The 17,312-nt window shown below is 39.8% G+C and overlaps 1 protein-coding gene across 8 annotated transcripts in view; it reads left to right on the top strand.

Moving 5' to 3' along the window:
* BPTF (bromodomain PHD finger transcription factor) overlaps positions 1-17,312 on the top strand; it is a 133,482-nt gene that overhangs the window by 107,703 nt on the left and 8,467 nt on the right. For 5 of the 8 annotated variants that reach the window (XM_061144415.1, XM_061144411.1, XM_061144412.1 and 2 more), the window contains 7 exons: positions 3,698-3,920; positions 4,675-5,609; positions 7,352-7,434; positions 7,742-7,967; positions 10,155-10,477; positions 14,253-14,445; positions 15,387-15,471. In XM_061144415.1, the coding sequence (XP_061000398.1) occupies positions 3,698-3,920; positions 4,675-5,609; positions 7,352-7,434; positions 7,742-7,967; positions 10,155-10,477; positions 14,253-14,445; positions 15,387-15,471 (2,068 nt within the window). Of the gene's footprint in view, positions 1-3,697; positions 3,921-4,674; positions 5,610-7,351; positions 7,435-7,741; positions 7,968-10,154; positions 10,478-13,302; positions 13,477-14,252; positions 14,446-15,386; positions 15,472-17,312 lie in introns of all 8 variants that reach the window. The other 3 variants (XM_061144410.1, XM_061144413.1, XM_061144416.1) reach the window with 2 other exon arrangements.

Raw genomic sequence — 17,312 nt, 5'->3', positions numbered from 1 at the left:
TTTTAACTTTAGAGTGATCTTACTTATATCTGCTGCAAGTTTTAAAACATGTGCTTATTTTCAGAGGTTTAAAAATGTACTTGTTTTAAGAAATGACTACTTCCTAGAGTCAAAGAAAAGTACTTTTTTTAAAAAATTTATTTATTTATTTTACTTTACAACATTGTATTGGTTTTGCCATACACAGACTTGAACCTGCCATGGGTGTACATGTGTTCCCCATCCTGAACCCCCCTCCCACCTCCCTCCCAGAAAAGTACTTTTTTGTTGTTGTTGTTTATTTTTATTAGTTGGAGGCTAATTACTTTACACTATTGTAGTGGTTTTTGTCATACATTGACATGAATCAGCCATGGAGTTACATGTATTCCCCATCCCGATCCCCCCTCCCACCTCCCTCTCTACCCGCTCCCTCTGGGTCTTCCCAGTGCACCAGGCCCGAGCACTTGTCTCATGCATCCAACCTGGGCTGGTGATCTGTTTCACCCTAGATAATATACATGTTTCGATGCTGTTCTCTCGAAACATCCCACCCTCACCTTCTCCCACAGAGTCCAAAAGTCTGTTCTGTACATCTGTGTCTCTTTTTCTGTTTTGTGTATAGGGTTATCATTACCATCTTTCTAAATTCCATATATATGTGTTAGTATTCTGTATTGGTCTTTATCTTTCTGGCTTACTTCACTCTGTATAATGGGCTCCAGTTTCATCCATCTAGAAAAGTACTTTTTAAAGGCAGGATGTGATACCCCTCAACTGTCCAGAGTCCTGAGATTGTGTGCTATAATAGCAAGGTATTTTATTAGTTAACTAATTTGCTTGGGAAAAATAAAATTTGAGTACATTAGGCTGTTTCCTGCAACACCCAGTGTTACTATCAGTTCTATCAGTTCTTCAGTAGTAATCCATAGAGTGAGTGTGGTCGCCATCAAATCCTGAGAGAGATGTTTTAAAGCTTGACAAGCTGATTTTTAAAAAATTTATATGGAAGTTCAAAAGATCCAGAGTAACTGTAATACTTTTGAAGAAAAGGAAGATTTGCCCTATGTAGTAACCTGATCAGAGAAGGCAATGGCACCCCACTCCAGTATTCTTGCCTGGAAAATCCTGTGGACGGAGGAGCCTGGTAGGCTGCAGTCTGTGGGGTCGCTAAGAGTCAGACACAACTGAGCGACTTCACTTTCACTTTTCACTTTCATGCATTGGAGAAGGAAAGGGCAACCCACTCCAGTGTTCTTGCCTGGAGAATCCCAGGGACGGGGGAGCCTCGTGGGCTGCCATCTATGGGGTCACACAGAATCGGACACGACTGAAGCGACTTAGCAGCAGCAGCAGTAACCTGATATCAAGACTTTAAATTATAGTCCTTCACTAATTAATACAGTAAGGTTCAGACACAAGAATAGGTAGACCAGTCGGTACAGAACAGTAAAAGAGGACCCGTATGTATATGCGGACACTTGATATATGACCTGGATGGCAGTGTGAATCATTAAAAGGACAGACTTTTCAATAAAGGGTCCTGGCACAATTGAATATATATGGGAAACCATGAACTTGAACCACAACCTCAACTCATAAGCTCAGCTCCAGGAAGATTAAAGTCCTGGCTGTGAAAGATAAGATTGTAGTAAAGATAAGACTGTGAAAGATAAGTACTGAAGGTAGGAAAGGCTTTCTTAAAGACAGAAAATACTCACCACAAAGGAAAAGATTTATAAATTAAACAAAATTAGAAGTAAGAACTTTAGTCCATCACACGTAAAAGAGTGAAAAGAGTGAGGGGAAGGTATACATATAGCCAGCCAAGGATTGTTCTCCAGAAATGAAGAGTTATTACTACAGGTTAAGACGGAAAAAATCCAGATAACGTGGTAGAAAATAAGAATAGACACCCTTGATGAGAATAGAGGAACTCTTAAATGTCCACAAATCGAAAAAACTGCTGAACTTTGTTAATAATGAGGGAAATGTGTATTAAAACTATATATGAAGAGATTAGTAAAAAGTAAAATGTCAGACAAAATCAAGAAATAGCAAAAACATGGAGTAGAATGAACTCTGATACACAACTGATAATAATGTAAATTGGTTTGGCCACCTTGGAAAACTCGGTACTTTCTAGCAAAGTTGAAGACACAGCATGCCCCAGGTCACAGTAGTTGCCCTCCTAGGTACGTTCTCTCGAAAAGTTCCTGTTCATCTGAGCTCCAGAATGATGGACATGAATGTATACAGCAGCCATCGATTAGATCAGTAAAGTGAAGATGCCTTCCTACAACAACTGAAATGAGCAAACTACCACAATGGAGAACTACACTGTTGAGCCAAATAAAGAAGCAAGTAACAAACAGACATACGTTATGATCTACTTGCCTAAGATTCAGAAACAGGCAAAACTAGCCACATTGTGTAGAGTTAGGGGGCTGCTGCATTGCCTTCCTGGAGGGGGCACCAAGGGGCGCGCTTCATATTCTTTGTAAATGGTACTCCTGAAGTCATGAGCCTGTGGCCCCATAGAGATCTGTACACACCTCAGTGGTCACAACACGATGAAATGCAGGTACTGTATCTGTGAAATTAGTGCTTCCCTCTAGGGCAAAAGGAAGGAGATTAAGATCAGAGCAGTTCACGTGCAGAGCTTCTTCGATACTGGCGATGATGACCTGAATGCTGGGTTTATAGATCTTCACTTCATAATTATTCTTTAAACTATACTTTGTGTTTTATTTATGTAGTTTTGACTGTGCACACAAAAAGGATTTTAGAAAAGTAAGAGTGAATAAGGGGCTCATGAGTAAAAGTGCATGGAGCTGAATAAGTGAACTTTGTAGTATGAGTTTTGACTGTTGGAGATTTGGGATGGATTGGCTTTAGGCTTGCTTTCTAATTCTCCCTCGTGCTCCTGGTGGTTGAGGATTAATAAGTCCTGGACAGAAGTGGTAGTACATATGGAGCTTTTAGATCCTGGTCCCCATTTTGGTAACAACTCAGACATTAGTGACCTTCCTCATGTGGTGTTTGCATTCCATGTGTAGAACCCTAAGCTTTCTATGCTTCAGCATACGCACACTCCATAGATCGTTTGGTACAAAGTGAAAAGACTGAAACTAGGACACCTGGGCTGCTCACTGTGTCTCACCTTGGACTTGCTCTCTAATTGTAGGCAAGGGACTTGAACTTTCTAACTTGAGTTTCCTAATTGGTAGGAAGAGTGTAGTAATATTTTCTCTCCCTACTCCACAAAGTTACAACTCTCTTGTGAGAATCAAATGAGGCATGTCTAAAGTATGTATGAAGATGCTTTGAAAGTTACAAAATAATATGAATATAAATAAGGTGATTTAAACTCAGAATTTTGTGGAGACCTTAGTTAGTCATTTCAGTGCTCTTATTTCTAACTGGGAGATTTAGATCCAGGTAAGTGGTGTTACACATTGACGGATTCCTTGGCTGTCCATGTGCAGAACTCAGACTGGAACTCTGGACTGTTAATTCATGTTTTTTTCCACTAATCATCAGTCTTTTAAAATAAATACTGTTCTTTTAGCTTATCTGTATTTATCTTGGTACTATTCCATAGACATTGAAATACATAGTTTCATTATTTTAAAGGATCTTTTCAACATAAAAACAGTATACTTACAGATTGATGCTTTTTGTATACTCTTTACATGTTAGGTGTTCTTTTCTGTAGGGTGGCAATCAAGGTTTGACAGTAGTCATTCAAGGACAAGGTCAGACTACTGGGCAGTTGCAGTTGATACCTCAAGGGGTGACTATACTTCCGGGCCCAGGACAGCAGCTGATGCAGGCTGCGATGCCAAACGGTACCGTCCAGCGGTTCCTCTTCACCCCGCTGGCAACCACAGCTGCCGCCGCCAGCAGCACCACCACCACCGTCTCCACTACGGCAGCAGGTAGAACCTGGGAGTCGTCAGAAGTGCTGCTCGTTGGTGTCACGAGTTGCTGGGTGACAGAGGAGGCAGGAGGACTGGGGCACACCTTGGGAGGATGTGCCCCAAGCCGACGAGCGTCCACAGCTGACTGGTCAGCCTCACAAGAGCTCGACCAGGTCTCTTGCTCAGACAGACTCCCTGTCACCACCCCTCCACCCCTTTAAGAATTAAGGAAGGAAAGCAGGGGATGGTGCACAATAGTAAAGTACCATGGTGATTGTGCCCCTTACTCTGTACCAAACCTGTAGGCGCTGATTGAATCACAGACTTGCTCGCAGGGCAGGTGGGTCTGTCCAGCTCATAAGCTAGGGCTGAGAGCTCCAAAACCTGAGAGCTTCCCCTGCAAGCTGCTGTCGTTCAGGGACCCCATGCCATAGGAGAGGGATATGGGTTGCTTAGCCTGGGCCACAAGACCGGACTGATGTCCAGAGACTGCGCTTTACTTTTGGAAGCCAGCCCTCTGGAGACTTAGCAAAATGTGTGGAGGGCAGCCATGAACATGGCCAGGGTTCCTCGATTTAGGTGAGTCCTGACCAAAGTATTTCTAGATGGAGCATTTCCCAAGCTTCAGTCCTCTGTCCTGAAATGCAGAATTTTCACCTTTAGAAAATCCCCTTCAAAAAACAAAAAAAGAAAAGAAAATCCCCTTCAAATTCTTCTTAAACCACAGTCTTACGTTCTGGAGTCATAAATATTTGCTCTTGCTTTTTCACAGGTACAAGTGAACAAAGACAGAGTAAATTATCGTCCCCGACACAGGTGCAGCCAGCCAAAAGCCTGCCTCCAGCTCCGTCGAGCGTGAGTCCTCCAGAAGCCCAGCCTCAGCCTGCGCAGCCCGCTCAGCCTCCAGCTCAGCCTCCAGCTCAGCCCCAGCCCCAAACCCAGCCCCCAGCCCCAGCTCAGCCTGAAACTCAGACTCAGCCTGAAGTTCAGACCCAAACAACTGTGGCCTCCCATGTCCCTCCTGAAGCACAGCCCACCCAAGCACAGTCCTCCAAACCCCAGGTTGCAGGACAGTGTCCGCCTGAGAGTAATGTCCAAGGACAGTCTCCTGCTCGCGTCCAGAGCCCACCACAGACTCGAGTACGTCCATCGACGCCATCCCAAGTGTCTCCCGGACAGCAGGCCCAGGGTCAGACTACAGCCTCCCAACCGATTCCAATCCAGCCACATACATCTCTTCCGACACCTTCCCAGGGCCAGCCACAGTCACAACCCCAGGTACAGTCTTCAACTCAAACTCTTTCACCAGGACAAGCGTTAAGTCAAGTTACTGTTCCGTCCCCGCCCCGTCCTCCGCTCCAAGCACCGCAGCCTCAGCCCCAGGTCCTGGCTGTGCCGCAGCTGCCGCCACAAGTCCAGGTTCTCTCCCAGATCCAGTCACAGGTTGTGGCTCAGATACAGGCTCAGCAAGGGGGTGTGCCCCAGCAGATCAAACTCCAGTTGCCCGTTCAGATTCAGCAAAGCAGCCCTGTGCAGACTCACCACATTCAGAATGTGGTTACAGTGCAGGCAGCCAGTGTGCAAGAGCAGTTGCAGAGGGTTCAGCAACTCAGGGATCAGCAGCAAAAGAAGAAGCAGCAACAGATAGAAATTAAGCGGGAACACACCCTCCAAGCTTCTAATCAAAGTGAAATCATTCAGAAACAGGTAAAGTTATTAAGTAAAAGCAGCATGTTCAGTAGCTTGAATGATTGTGCTGTGCATTAGACGTAGTGTTTGGTTGTGTTAGCTTTCCGTAAATGAGACACAGAAGTCATTGTCGCTTCAAGTTAGAAGCAGCACTGCATTGACCAAAACGTATCACGTGATTTATGGTTTGGAACTCTGTTGTGTATAAACAGCCAGTACTTACTGATGAAAACTACCCGTATTTTGGGAGAACCAAGATGGAAAGAATGGACATAGGAAGTTTAAGTATCTTTGAAACTTGAAGGTTTGACTAAGTTTTGAAGCCACTTGAGGCATCGTGGCAATTTGTTTGAAGGTATTTGTAATTGTCCTTCCTTAGTTTGTGTGTGGAGAAGGAAATGGCAACCCACTCCAGTGTTCTTGCCTGGAGAATCCCAGGGACGGGGGAGCCTGGTGGGCTGCCGTCTATGGGGTCGCACAGAGTCCGGACACGACTGAAGAGACTTAGTAGCAGCAGCAGTTTGTATGTAGACTAAGCAAATCTTACAGACACATTAAACTCATTTGTATTTCCAAGTCATAGCTTTGTTTTAAAAAAAGAAGTTTTAAGTACCATTACTCCATCAGCAGAAATAAAAAGCAACCTTGTACAGTAGCCTCGTAGTGAAGTAAGGCAATTTAGATGAATTAGAGTTATTCTACTTGAAATAAAGTTTCATGTATAATAAATAATATCCTACACTACTGGAGAAAGCTTTCTTTGCATCTGCAGCTTGCAGTACTCCGCACTTGTCAGGAGTTTGTGTGGATTTCAAGTGTTCCCATGTCATGAGAACCCAGTTCCTGGGTCTCCGATTTTCAGTCCATGAAGCTCACTCACCTTCCCTGAGCTTTATCCTCCTTAAAACTCTCTTTCCAGCCACGCAGGGCTATTGTAATGATTAAACTAGGTCATGTATATGGAAGCACTTTTTTTTCTGTTAAAATATATTTGACATGTGGCATTGTATAAATTTAAGGTGTATGACTTATTTGACACATTTGTATCTTATGATTGCCATCATGGCAATAATTAACTCCTCTGTCATGTCACATAATTTTATTTCTTTTTGGTGATTGGAATAATTTAAGATCTAGTCTCTTAGCAACTTTGATGATTGTAATACTGTTGTTAGAAGCACTCATTAAGCAGCAGAGGGATTTTGAAGATGTATGTAATAGTGTTATAAAACTAATGTCATCTGCGGTATTTTAAAATGCATTATTTTCCAGCTTTCAGTACTATATGGTCCATGAACTAAGAATTATTATAATGTCTCTCTTTGCCCTTACTTCTGTATAAGGTGGGGATGGGCTGGAATGGGGTGATCTTAAATGCCTGGGAAGGAGAACATAACATTCAAAATGTGATCAATGGAGGATGATAGCTGGGTTAAAATTACAACTGTATTAATTCTTTACTCTGAGACAGCTTAGTGAATTCTTTGTATCTCAGTATTTCATTTATAAAAACGTCCCTGCCATTCAGCATTGTCACAATGAATGAACGAGGTAATGTTGAGTGCTCCACTTGGTGCAGTGCTCAGTCCGCGGTAAGCACCGGGGCGTACTGTAGCTCTGATTTTATTTGTACTATGATATAAAATTCTTAGTTTCTTTGGGAAACACATACATACGTTCAGATTTCTACTGTTGTTACCCCTGTGCTAACTTGTAGTCATTATAAAATACGCATTTTTGGATTTTATTCTGTCCTGAAGGTGGTGATGAAGCATAATGCTGTAATAGAACATTTAAAACAGAAAAAGACCATGACTCCAGCTGAAAGAGAAGAGAATCAAAGGTAGGGAGAAATGTTTATAACCCATTACACAGGCTCTCACTGTACATCAGTCTCTTCTCTTAAAGTGTGCACATGAACGAACACACACACACATGCACGGGAGTTCTGAGTTTGTGTTTTATCCTGATTAGAGTTTATTAAATCAGAACACTCAGTACTAATAGATGCTTGTGACTGGTTTGAAGCACTCTTTGAAGCTCTCCAGTTCCAGAAAGTTTGTATCAACTATAGAGACATAGAAAAATTATGTCTTAAGCCTTTCAGAATAAAATGCCCAGCATTACATAGGTTGTGTATTTCTCTCTAGAATGATTGTCTGTAACCAGGTGATGAAGTATATTTTGGATAAGATAGATAAAGAAGAAAAACAGGCAGCAAAAAAACGGAAGCGAGAAGAGAGTGTGGAACAGAAACGTAGCAAACAGAATGCCAGCAAGCTCTCTGCACTGCTCTTCAAGCACAAAGAGCAACTCAAAGCTGAAATACTGAAAAAGAGAGCACTGCTAGACAAAGATCTACAAATTGAAGTGCAGGTAAGAAAGTATTTTCTATCCTCCTGGGTCCAGTGTTCAGCATCGGATTTTACTCCTTTTTTCCCCTTTGAAATTGTGATTAAACTTAAAATCTGAGTTTGTTTTCTAGAATTTACATTTTTGTTCCTAGAATAAGTAGTAAGCAGTGGAACATATGTCTTTTAAAATAAGATCGATGTTCATGTATACATGTATATTGTAATCTCTAAACTAGCCACTTGCAGAGGTTTAGACTTTTGATTAAAACATTTGAGGATCCTCTTGGCTGTAGTTCTTATTGTCTGCAACATAGTCTTGCCAAAAGTTGCCAAGTTTCATGAGAAGAGTAGACAGAGAAACTGAAATAATGTTAAAGGAAATATTAAGTGGAAATAAGGCCAGATTTCTTCTTGTAACTGATCCTGCAGGCATGGCTAATCCTCTGTATACTTGGAGAATTTGTTGAAAAATGAAAGAAGACATTACTCATATATATTTAAACAGTTTTTTAAAAGAGAAGTAGGCTATCTAAAGCATCTCTAAAAATGTCTTGTACATTTTGAAAGTAAAAAACATTAAACACTGGTCATCCTACTAATGAGCATTGCATGTAACTCTGAGACATTAGAGATCTCTGCACTGAAGTCCGAAACTGGCGGTAATTCCCAGAATCACCATCATTACTCAGCATCTCTGGAAATTCTAGCTAACATGTTAAGCAAAAAAAAAACCCAGAAAAAGCAAAACAGAAGATAAAATTTGTTATTGTGTATGGCATGATTATATTGAAACGCCAAAGAAAAATTACTAAACTTTAAGAGCGAGTTCAATAAGGTAGTCACTCCTAGATGAATATTGAGGTGTCACAACCATTGTCAAAGGAAACAAAAATAAAAGAGCCAATAATCTGTGGTGATCCCCCCTCAAAGATTATCATTGTAAAATAACTTTAGGATATATCTTACATATATTATTTTTAATATATGTATTTACATAAAACACATTTTAGTCAGAATCACACTGTGAACAGCATGTACTGAACATTTTTCTGCATTCTCCATACGATGCTGCCATTTAAAGATGCTGTTACTACTGCAGATACTCTGGTACAGTTACGGTGTTGCTTCTGACAGTGTATTGCTTGTCTAATGAGGGAGAAAAATTGTACTTAAAATATTCAGCATTATTTTAACTAATAGAATTTATTGCTAGGCTGATTGCCATTGAAGAACAACTTTCAAATTGATGTGTACTCGTATATTTTAAAGATTATTTTTAGTTATAAAGCTGTTATTCTTATCGTCAAGATATGCAGTTGTTCCTTTATATCTACCTGTTCTTATGTCATTTATGATTGCCTTCTTTGAACAAAATAGACTTCATTTTTAAGAACAGTTTTAAATTTACATAAAAACTATGCAGAAAGCAGAGACTTCTCATATATTAATGCTGTCATAGGAATGTTCCTGAAGGGTTGGTCAAAGTGTGTACCCTTTATACTGTCTTGACAATCTTAATTTTCCTAAACTCCATCTCTTTATGTTATAAACACATCATGTTATTTAGGAAAATGAAACTCTTTAATCATCATTTCTAAGAAGTTGTAGCACTTAGTACCACAGGTGTGCCTGTAAAATATTTCACATGGGAAAAAGTGAAGATTGTAATTTATGCAAAATTTCATTTGAGAAGATAGCTCTCCTTCAAGTCTTAAATTACAGACATAGAAGTACAGTAAATAAGGCGCATCTGTCTCATATTCTGCTGGTCAGGCCACGTCTGGAGGGTCACATCCCGTTCATGTCCAGTATGTCCAGTCTCACTCTAAGGGACAGAAGGAGACCAGCTGAAAGAAAGCAGCCAGCGAGTGTGGACACTTGAAACCGCGTCCTGAGCGACGACTGCAGTGACCAGGGCAGGACCCTGGCGTGTCAGAGGGGCCGTTCTTTGTATACACGTGCTCATCTTTCTGTCAAACCTCCATTGAAGAGAACTCCTTTCTAGTTGCTGTATAATAATCATTTTCTGTTTCTAGCTGTCTTTTGGGTTTAAGGTAAAGTAAGAGCCCTCTTGTATGGAGTTAGCAAGACTCCCTCGCCTTAGACTGAACTAGGGGACTCCTTGGACAAGGGAGGGAAAGTAAGGTCCTCTGGCCAGGACGTTATGTAAATGGGTTGACAGTCTGGTATTTTCTTTAATTGACAACAGGAAGAGCTCAAGAGGGACCTGAAAATTAAGAAGGAAAAAGACATGGTGCAGGCCGCAGCAGTAGCTGCCACCTGCCCCGCGGCCCCACCTGCACCTCCGGCCCCTCCGCCTTCGCCTCCGCCTCCGCCTCCCCCCCAGCACCCGGGCCCCCTGGCCACGGCCACCCCCACGCTGCCCGTGGCTTCCCAGAAAAGGAAGCGGGAAGAGGAGAGAGACTCCAACTCCAAGTCCAAGAAGAAGAAAATGATCTCTACTACCTCAAAGGAAACTAAGAAGGACACAAAGCTTTATTGTATCTGTAAAACGCCTTACGATGAATCTAAGTGAGTAGATCTTTCTGAGCTCTAGTTTATTCTCTTAAAAGTGTAGCTAAGTTTCCAGTTTTGAAGAAAATGAGGCTATCAGTAGCAGTGTAAATGAAAATAGTTAAACATAAGGGTAATGATACTTCATCTGTGGTCTTGCATCTGAAATTCTTAACCTTAACACTAGAATAAAAATTCATTGTTGTTTTTTTTCCCACGTGTTCATGATTCATGTTTGTCCTTCATCATATTCTTTTCTGTCAAAAATAAGCTTTCTGTTGCTCCTTTGCTGTCTCCTTTTCTCTCTGGATCAATTCCAGATCAATCAGTAATGCTCTCTGAAGAAAGAGGTGTGTTACTGTCACCACCCAAAGTTGACATCATCCTTTTTGGAATCTTCAGAACCCCATGATTACATCCAACCCTAGAGACAATCTAGACTCAGCTGGTGGAAAGGGCTTTGAGTTGGAGTGGTCTGGGATTTTTATCATTTAATTTCAAGTAATTCTATCTTTTTGCATTAGAATACTATAATCTAATATTTTTGTCCAAGTTCCCACTTTCTTACTGGGGACAGAAGTCAGAAAAATACAAAAAGGAGTTCTTTCATTCCTTAAGTACAACACTCAAAAATTTGATAAGCATGGCAATTGGAAGCTGTTTTTGATAGTGGTGACTTGTATTTGGTTATATATACAAGATTTTAGAGACATTAATCCATAAATGTAGTTACACTTTTTTTTTTCTATCATTTTTATCACTCAACTAGGTATTTAGCTTCCATTTTCAACATTCAGATGCAGGCCAACTTTTTAAAACCAAAATTGACAGCAGTATTAATTTTACCGTGCCCAAAAGTTTGATTATGCTAAAAAGTGTGATCATTTAGAATTAGGAATGCTTAATGTCTGCTGTAAGTAGATGCCTAATCCATTTATAAAATAAAATTGTCTCTTTAATGATATTTAAGTTGTTAACAGTGGAACTACTTTAGTGATGCTGTTTAAATTATAATCTGTTTGGAAGTGCTAAATCAAAACTTTTTGTTGGTAGATTTAGCTGTGTGTTGAATTAAACGCAGATCAGTATAGGCATCTTCACTTTTCATTGTCTTACTTGATGAGAAATTAGATGTGATATAAAAAGTAGAACCCTATTAACTGGTTTTCCCCATGGTTCAATACACGTGTGCCTTCCTTTAGGCAAATTATACGAAATGATTTCTAGAACAAAACAACATGATTTACTTTGTTTACAAAAATCTCTGCTTATGGATTTTCCTTAAATAACAAGACGCTTTGGCCTATTTTAAATATTCAGATCATAGAAATTCATTTCACGCACAACTTTTAAATTGCATAAAATACGGCACACATGTACATATGTTCATTGTATTAAGATGATTATTTTGTGGATATTTCATATTCTTTACTTTTTTTCATTATTAACATTTCAGTATACCAGGTTCATTCATTCCCTGTTCTAGTTGGGAAGTGTTTTAAGGAGTATTCTGTGATCTCTTATACCAAACTAGGCTGGTTTGGGAATCTAGTGAGAAAGACTAAAACCTGAAATTCAAGTCCTGAGCTTACTTCCAGAACACACAGTACACAACCTGGTGAAGGCAGCATACAAAAACACCCCAGGGCCTCCACCTGAGGCACTGAAAATCACGTGAGGGTTGTAATTCACACAAAAAAAGTTGGTAATGCGATACACCACACAACTGTCTTTTACTCCTTGATGTTCAAAAGCAGGTTAGTTGGAAGCTTGAGGACTATTTCAATTCCTCTAGGTGAATCTGCCAAGAAACACATTGGGTAGAACCCGTGGTATCAGCAAGGCCAGTCTCATTCCCTGCAGTTCACGCTCATCCTTGCCGTGACTCTGACCAGGCATTCCTCCAGAGCACCTGTCAGCACTGAAGATGCACTATGTGTTTGTCCTAGAGATAGTCTTCACTGTGCTATCTGGGATCTTACACGACAAAGGCCTTGAGGCTGATTAACTGTGGTTACCCACAGTGACACATTCATATGGCCCCATCTTGTAGACCCTCTTGTTTTTAGATTAACAGTCCTTAATCACTCTCCACACAGTGTATCCCTGGTTTGGAGCTGAAGTCGTTTCTCACCAGGCTAGTTAACCTGGCCGCTGTCCGCATTGTCACACACATTCTGCTAACTGAAAAGCTGGCCCATGTCACAATCTATTACAGTTAAATTCCAACATGTATTTAGAAAACTTGGTAGAATTCCTACATGTACCTTTTTAATTCCTTGTTCGTGTCACATTTTGACCATTTTACCTTCTGCCCCTGGCTGACCTCCTGCATGTTCCTTGTAGTGTAACTTCTGCTTGGTGTTTGCGCTTGCTTTGTTTTCAAATTTAAATCGTGAGATACATTTTCAAACCTATCTAAGAAATAGCCCTGACTTTGAAATGGCTTCTGTGGCATAGGTTTGACAGATGTAAGTCTTTGACTCTTTGGCTTTGGTTTTTGTGCCTGTGACAGTTTTACACACATTCATTAAGAGGGAGACATTACCATCGGTGTGTTGTTTATTTTTTTCAAATCCCAGTGTGTTATTTTTAAAGACCCGCATTTCACTCAACAGTATATTTGTTGAAATGGATGTGAGCGACTTTTATGTTTCCACACTTGATACAGCGTCAAATGCTGCAGTTTGTCAGGGTTAGAATGGCTGGATTCAGGATGTTTAGCTGACTCATTGCAGAAAGTTACCCTGTAAGAAAGTGAATCAGGACAGGGAAGACAGATTTACGTACCATGCAGCTCAAAATGACAACTACATTGTCATTTTCATTGTGAATGCTTTTAGGTTCTATATTGGCTGTGATCTTTGTACTAACTGGTATCATGGAGAATGTGTTGGCATCACAGAAAAGGAGGCTAAGAAAATGGATGTGTACATCTGTAATGATTGTAAACGGGCACAAGAGGGCAACAGTGAGGAATTGTACTGTATCTGCAGAACACCTTATGATGAGTCACAGTGAGTTCTGATAAGAGCATCATATTTAATAATTTAGGAAGCCAAATTGCTCTGACTGGTTACTTATTTTATTTTAAAATAAAAAGCAAGATACTTTTCTGCATATATGATACACTTACATTACAAATTCCTTTCCAATTTTTTTTTTTTTTCTCTTCTTCCTCTTTACCTCCCCTTCAAACTTTATGCTGCTTCATAGTGAATGTTTGAGATGCACTGGGGGAAAATGTGGTTTAATGGTAGACTTGATTCTTCAATATGTAATGCAGAAATTAATGAGATTAAAATAGCCTGACTTGTTTGGACTTTTATCAGTGTTTTGAAATGGTGCTTTATTGCAGGTTAGTAAAACACTAATTCGGGTATAAGCTCTGAGACTCTGTTATTAGCTTTTAGGATTTTGAACTCCCAGTTGGGTGGCCAGTACCAGCTTCCCATTTGATACGGTATTAGTTGAAAGATTTTTGTCTTTATTTTGTTTTGAGCTTTAAAGTCAATTAAATGTTCTTTTTTTTTTTTTTTTCATATTGGTTCTTCAATTTTGACAGTGTTCTTAAACCTTTAATGCTTGTTCTTAACATCAGAAATACTAAATTAACACATTGGAATGTCAATCTTCAGAAGTATTAAAATAATTATAATACTAAAACTATTTTATATCCCAGGGTTAGAATATTTTCAGATGCATGTTTTCTTCTTATTTTTTTTTTAAAGTAAATTATAAGTCATGTCATCCCATCTGTTTTGAACTCACATTTCCATTTCGGATCTTGCAGATTTTATATTGGCTGTGATCGGTGTCAGAATTGGTACCATGGGCGCTGCGTTGGCATCTTGCAAAGTGAGGCAGAGCTCATTGACGAGTATGTCTGTCCACAGTGCCAGTCAACAGAGGATGCCATGACAGTGCTCACGCCGCTCACAGAGAAAGATTACGAGGGTCTGAAGAGGGTGCTGCGATCTTTACAGGTGAGAAGCTACTCTCTGTACAGCATTTAAAGATGAAGTCAACCAGTATGACCTAGGAAACACTTCTGGGCTTTGACCTTTCCAATCTTCAGGGACCTCATTATTTGCCGACTCCCAGCTGAAGTGCTCCACAGAACTCAGTCCTCCACATGCCATAGTCATGAGGTTTACCAGATCCACACATTAGCTCAGCTGTTGTTTAGCTAATGCTCATGTTTAAAATGACTGATTTTTTTTCTAGCCTACATTTTATTTTTAAAGAAAACTACCTTACTGTTAATACCATCAATTGAAAAGCAATTTGATTAAATTCTAGTGAGATACAAATGCTTATCTAAGGCTTTGAGGCAAAGCCTTCCCTCCCTTATTAAAAATAAAAAGGAGATGGGGGTGCCTTACAAGATTGGCAAGTATTAGAGATGTATTCCAGACATAGTGCTGGATCAACACTGTCTCCTGTTGTCATCATAATCAGAAACATTGAAAGAACCGAAGCAAGAACAGTAGTCTCATCATGTGGTTGCATCTTATTTAACTTCATCCCTCTGCCACATCCTTCGCCTGCAGAGGGAACCATTCCCCACTTGGAACCCCTCCCACTCCAGTTTACTAGATGTGATTGCAGTGGCAACATCACTTAAGTTGGCAGGTCATCATGTAGGGACCAGAGGACAGATTCCTTGACGTCAAGCTAGTGCTCCACCATCCCCCCTCAGGGCAAGGTCCCAGGCCTCTGAGCACCATTATTACAGAGCATGTTTGTCTGAGATCATTTGTAACTGGAGCAAAAATCGTCCCAAGTATAAATAATTTCGTCCATCAAGTTTAAAGCCAACTGTCCAAGTTTAAGGGCTGACTGATGCAGTAACTCAGATGGGAAGCTTAGATGAAATTTTTATTTCTACCTGACAGTAATGATGCCTTTTTTCTCATCAATATAGGCCCATAAGATGGCCTGGCCTTTCCTTGAACCAGTGGATCCTAACGACGCACCAGATTATTATGGTGTTATTAAGGAACCTATGGGTAAGTCCTTGAGTAGAACTTCAAGTTTTCTCAGAAGTCTAAGCAGCTATTTCGTTTTTCATCCATGCACTGATACATCATGAGGCTGTGTTGAGCAGGACTGGTGGGAGTCTAAACTGGTATAGTCAGTGGTCGGGTAAATGGGGAGTGCATGTTATAGTTCAAGGGTATATACCTTTTGGACCCAGCTTCATCCCTTAGGGTTTGTATGTGCACACATGTTGTTCATCCCAGCAGTGTTTATAATTGCAAAAGTACTGAAAATGAAATAAATGACTGTCAGGAGAGGAGTAGCCAAGTCAAAGGATGAACATAATAATCTGTAGCTGTGTAAGGAGTGAAATCCGTGAATAGATTGAGGTCTTTTTGAACCTCTCATCTTTCCTGTCCCCTCTTCCTCATCTTTTCCTGAAGGAGAGCAAAGGTAGAAATCCAAGAAAATACAGCTTCATTGCCCATAAAGTGAAAATAGTAATAAGGAACAGCAATTAAGATGAACAGCTACGGGTGATGATTATATTAAAAATAGTTTATCTGCAAAAGAAGTTATAGAAGTTAGAACATACATAAAAGCTTCCAGAACTGCCAAAAGATTCATTCTAGCTGATGAAAATATTCCAAGAGTAGCTAAGCCTTTTAGATGCATGCACTTTAAACCTTTTCCTCCCTGAATGCTCTTACATTTTGGTATGTCGTGTGTGTGTGTGTGTGTGTGTGTGTGTGAATTGAAATCATATATATTAAAAGGGGGGGGTGGGATTTGAGATCATGTAGTAAATGTGTCTGGCATTCATCTTCCTGTCATTAATCTTCATATATCTTCATTAATCTTCAGTAACAATTTTAATGGCTTTATGTAGTCTGTAAATTGATTATGCCTTTATTTAACCACAGTTCTTTTCTTGAAGAGCTAGACTGTTTTCCTTTTTTTTAATGCCAGCCAGCTAAACAGCATTTTATGTCAGTATGTACATGGAGATAATACAGGTCTCCCAAATACACTGTTGAAAGAAATAGGAAAGTTAAGCGAGTAGTCGCTGGGTTTTAAGCTGTAAGCAAGTGTTGTTTTCTCAGGATATGTACATGTGTTTAAAGGTGCATAGAAAATGTCTGGACAAACATTGACTAATTTGAAAATAGTTTCTTCTAGGGGTATGAAGGAGCCAACAAGGTCAGGAGCTTTTATTTTCTTAAATGGAGTTATATATATGGATCATCATGTTTTATAACATGTTTTGTAAACTTGTCAGTCAGTAGCTTTGTCACATCTGCTGTGGTACAGATCCAGATTGTTTTTAATTGTATGAAGTTAACATAATTTATTTAATCACCTCCCCCAAAATAGATTTTTTTGGGGGGTTATATACAATTTTTGTTACTATAAATGACACTTCTGTAAAACATCTTTGTGCATCTACACTGTTCTTGTTTGTTTTCTTAGTAAAAATTTCTAGAATCAGAATTTCTATGTCAGAGGTTATGTATACTTTTTAGGCTTCTGATAAGTATTTCCAAATTAGGCTTCAGCAGATTGAACCATTTTCCACTGATGGCATGTATCTGTACCCTTTTCTCTGCACCCCTGAAGACACTGAGCATTATGACTCTTTTGAGAAGATTTTTTCTTTGCATATATTTATTTCAAAATGATAGGCTTGAGGTGCAAGCACAGATGTTATGGAAATGTAGGGAGTAAAATGTAAAATTTACCACCACTCTCATCCTCCTTTAAAGGTAGCCTGTGTTATTGGTCTGATATTATAATTTTTAATTTAATTTAGTTTCTGCTAAAATTTGGACGAAAGAAGAACTCTGTTTTTGCCTGTCTTCAGTAACTAGTG

The sequence above is a fragment of the Dama dama genome, chromosome 5 (assembly GCF_033118175.1).
Source record: "Dama dama isolate Ldn47 chromosome 5, ASM3311817v1, whole genome shotgun sequence".
In the NCBI taxonomy this organism is placed as follows: Eukaryota; Metazoa; Chordata; class Mammalia; order Artiodactyla; family Cervidae; genus Dama; species Dama dama.
The sequence above is the reverse complement of the archived record's forward strand: the minus strand, read 5'-3'. Positions and strand labels throughout refer to the sequence as shown.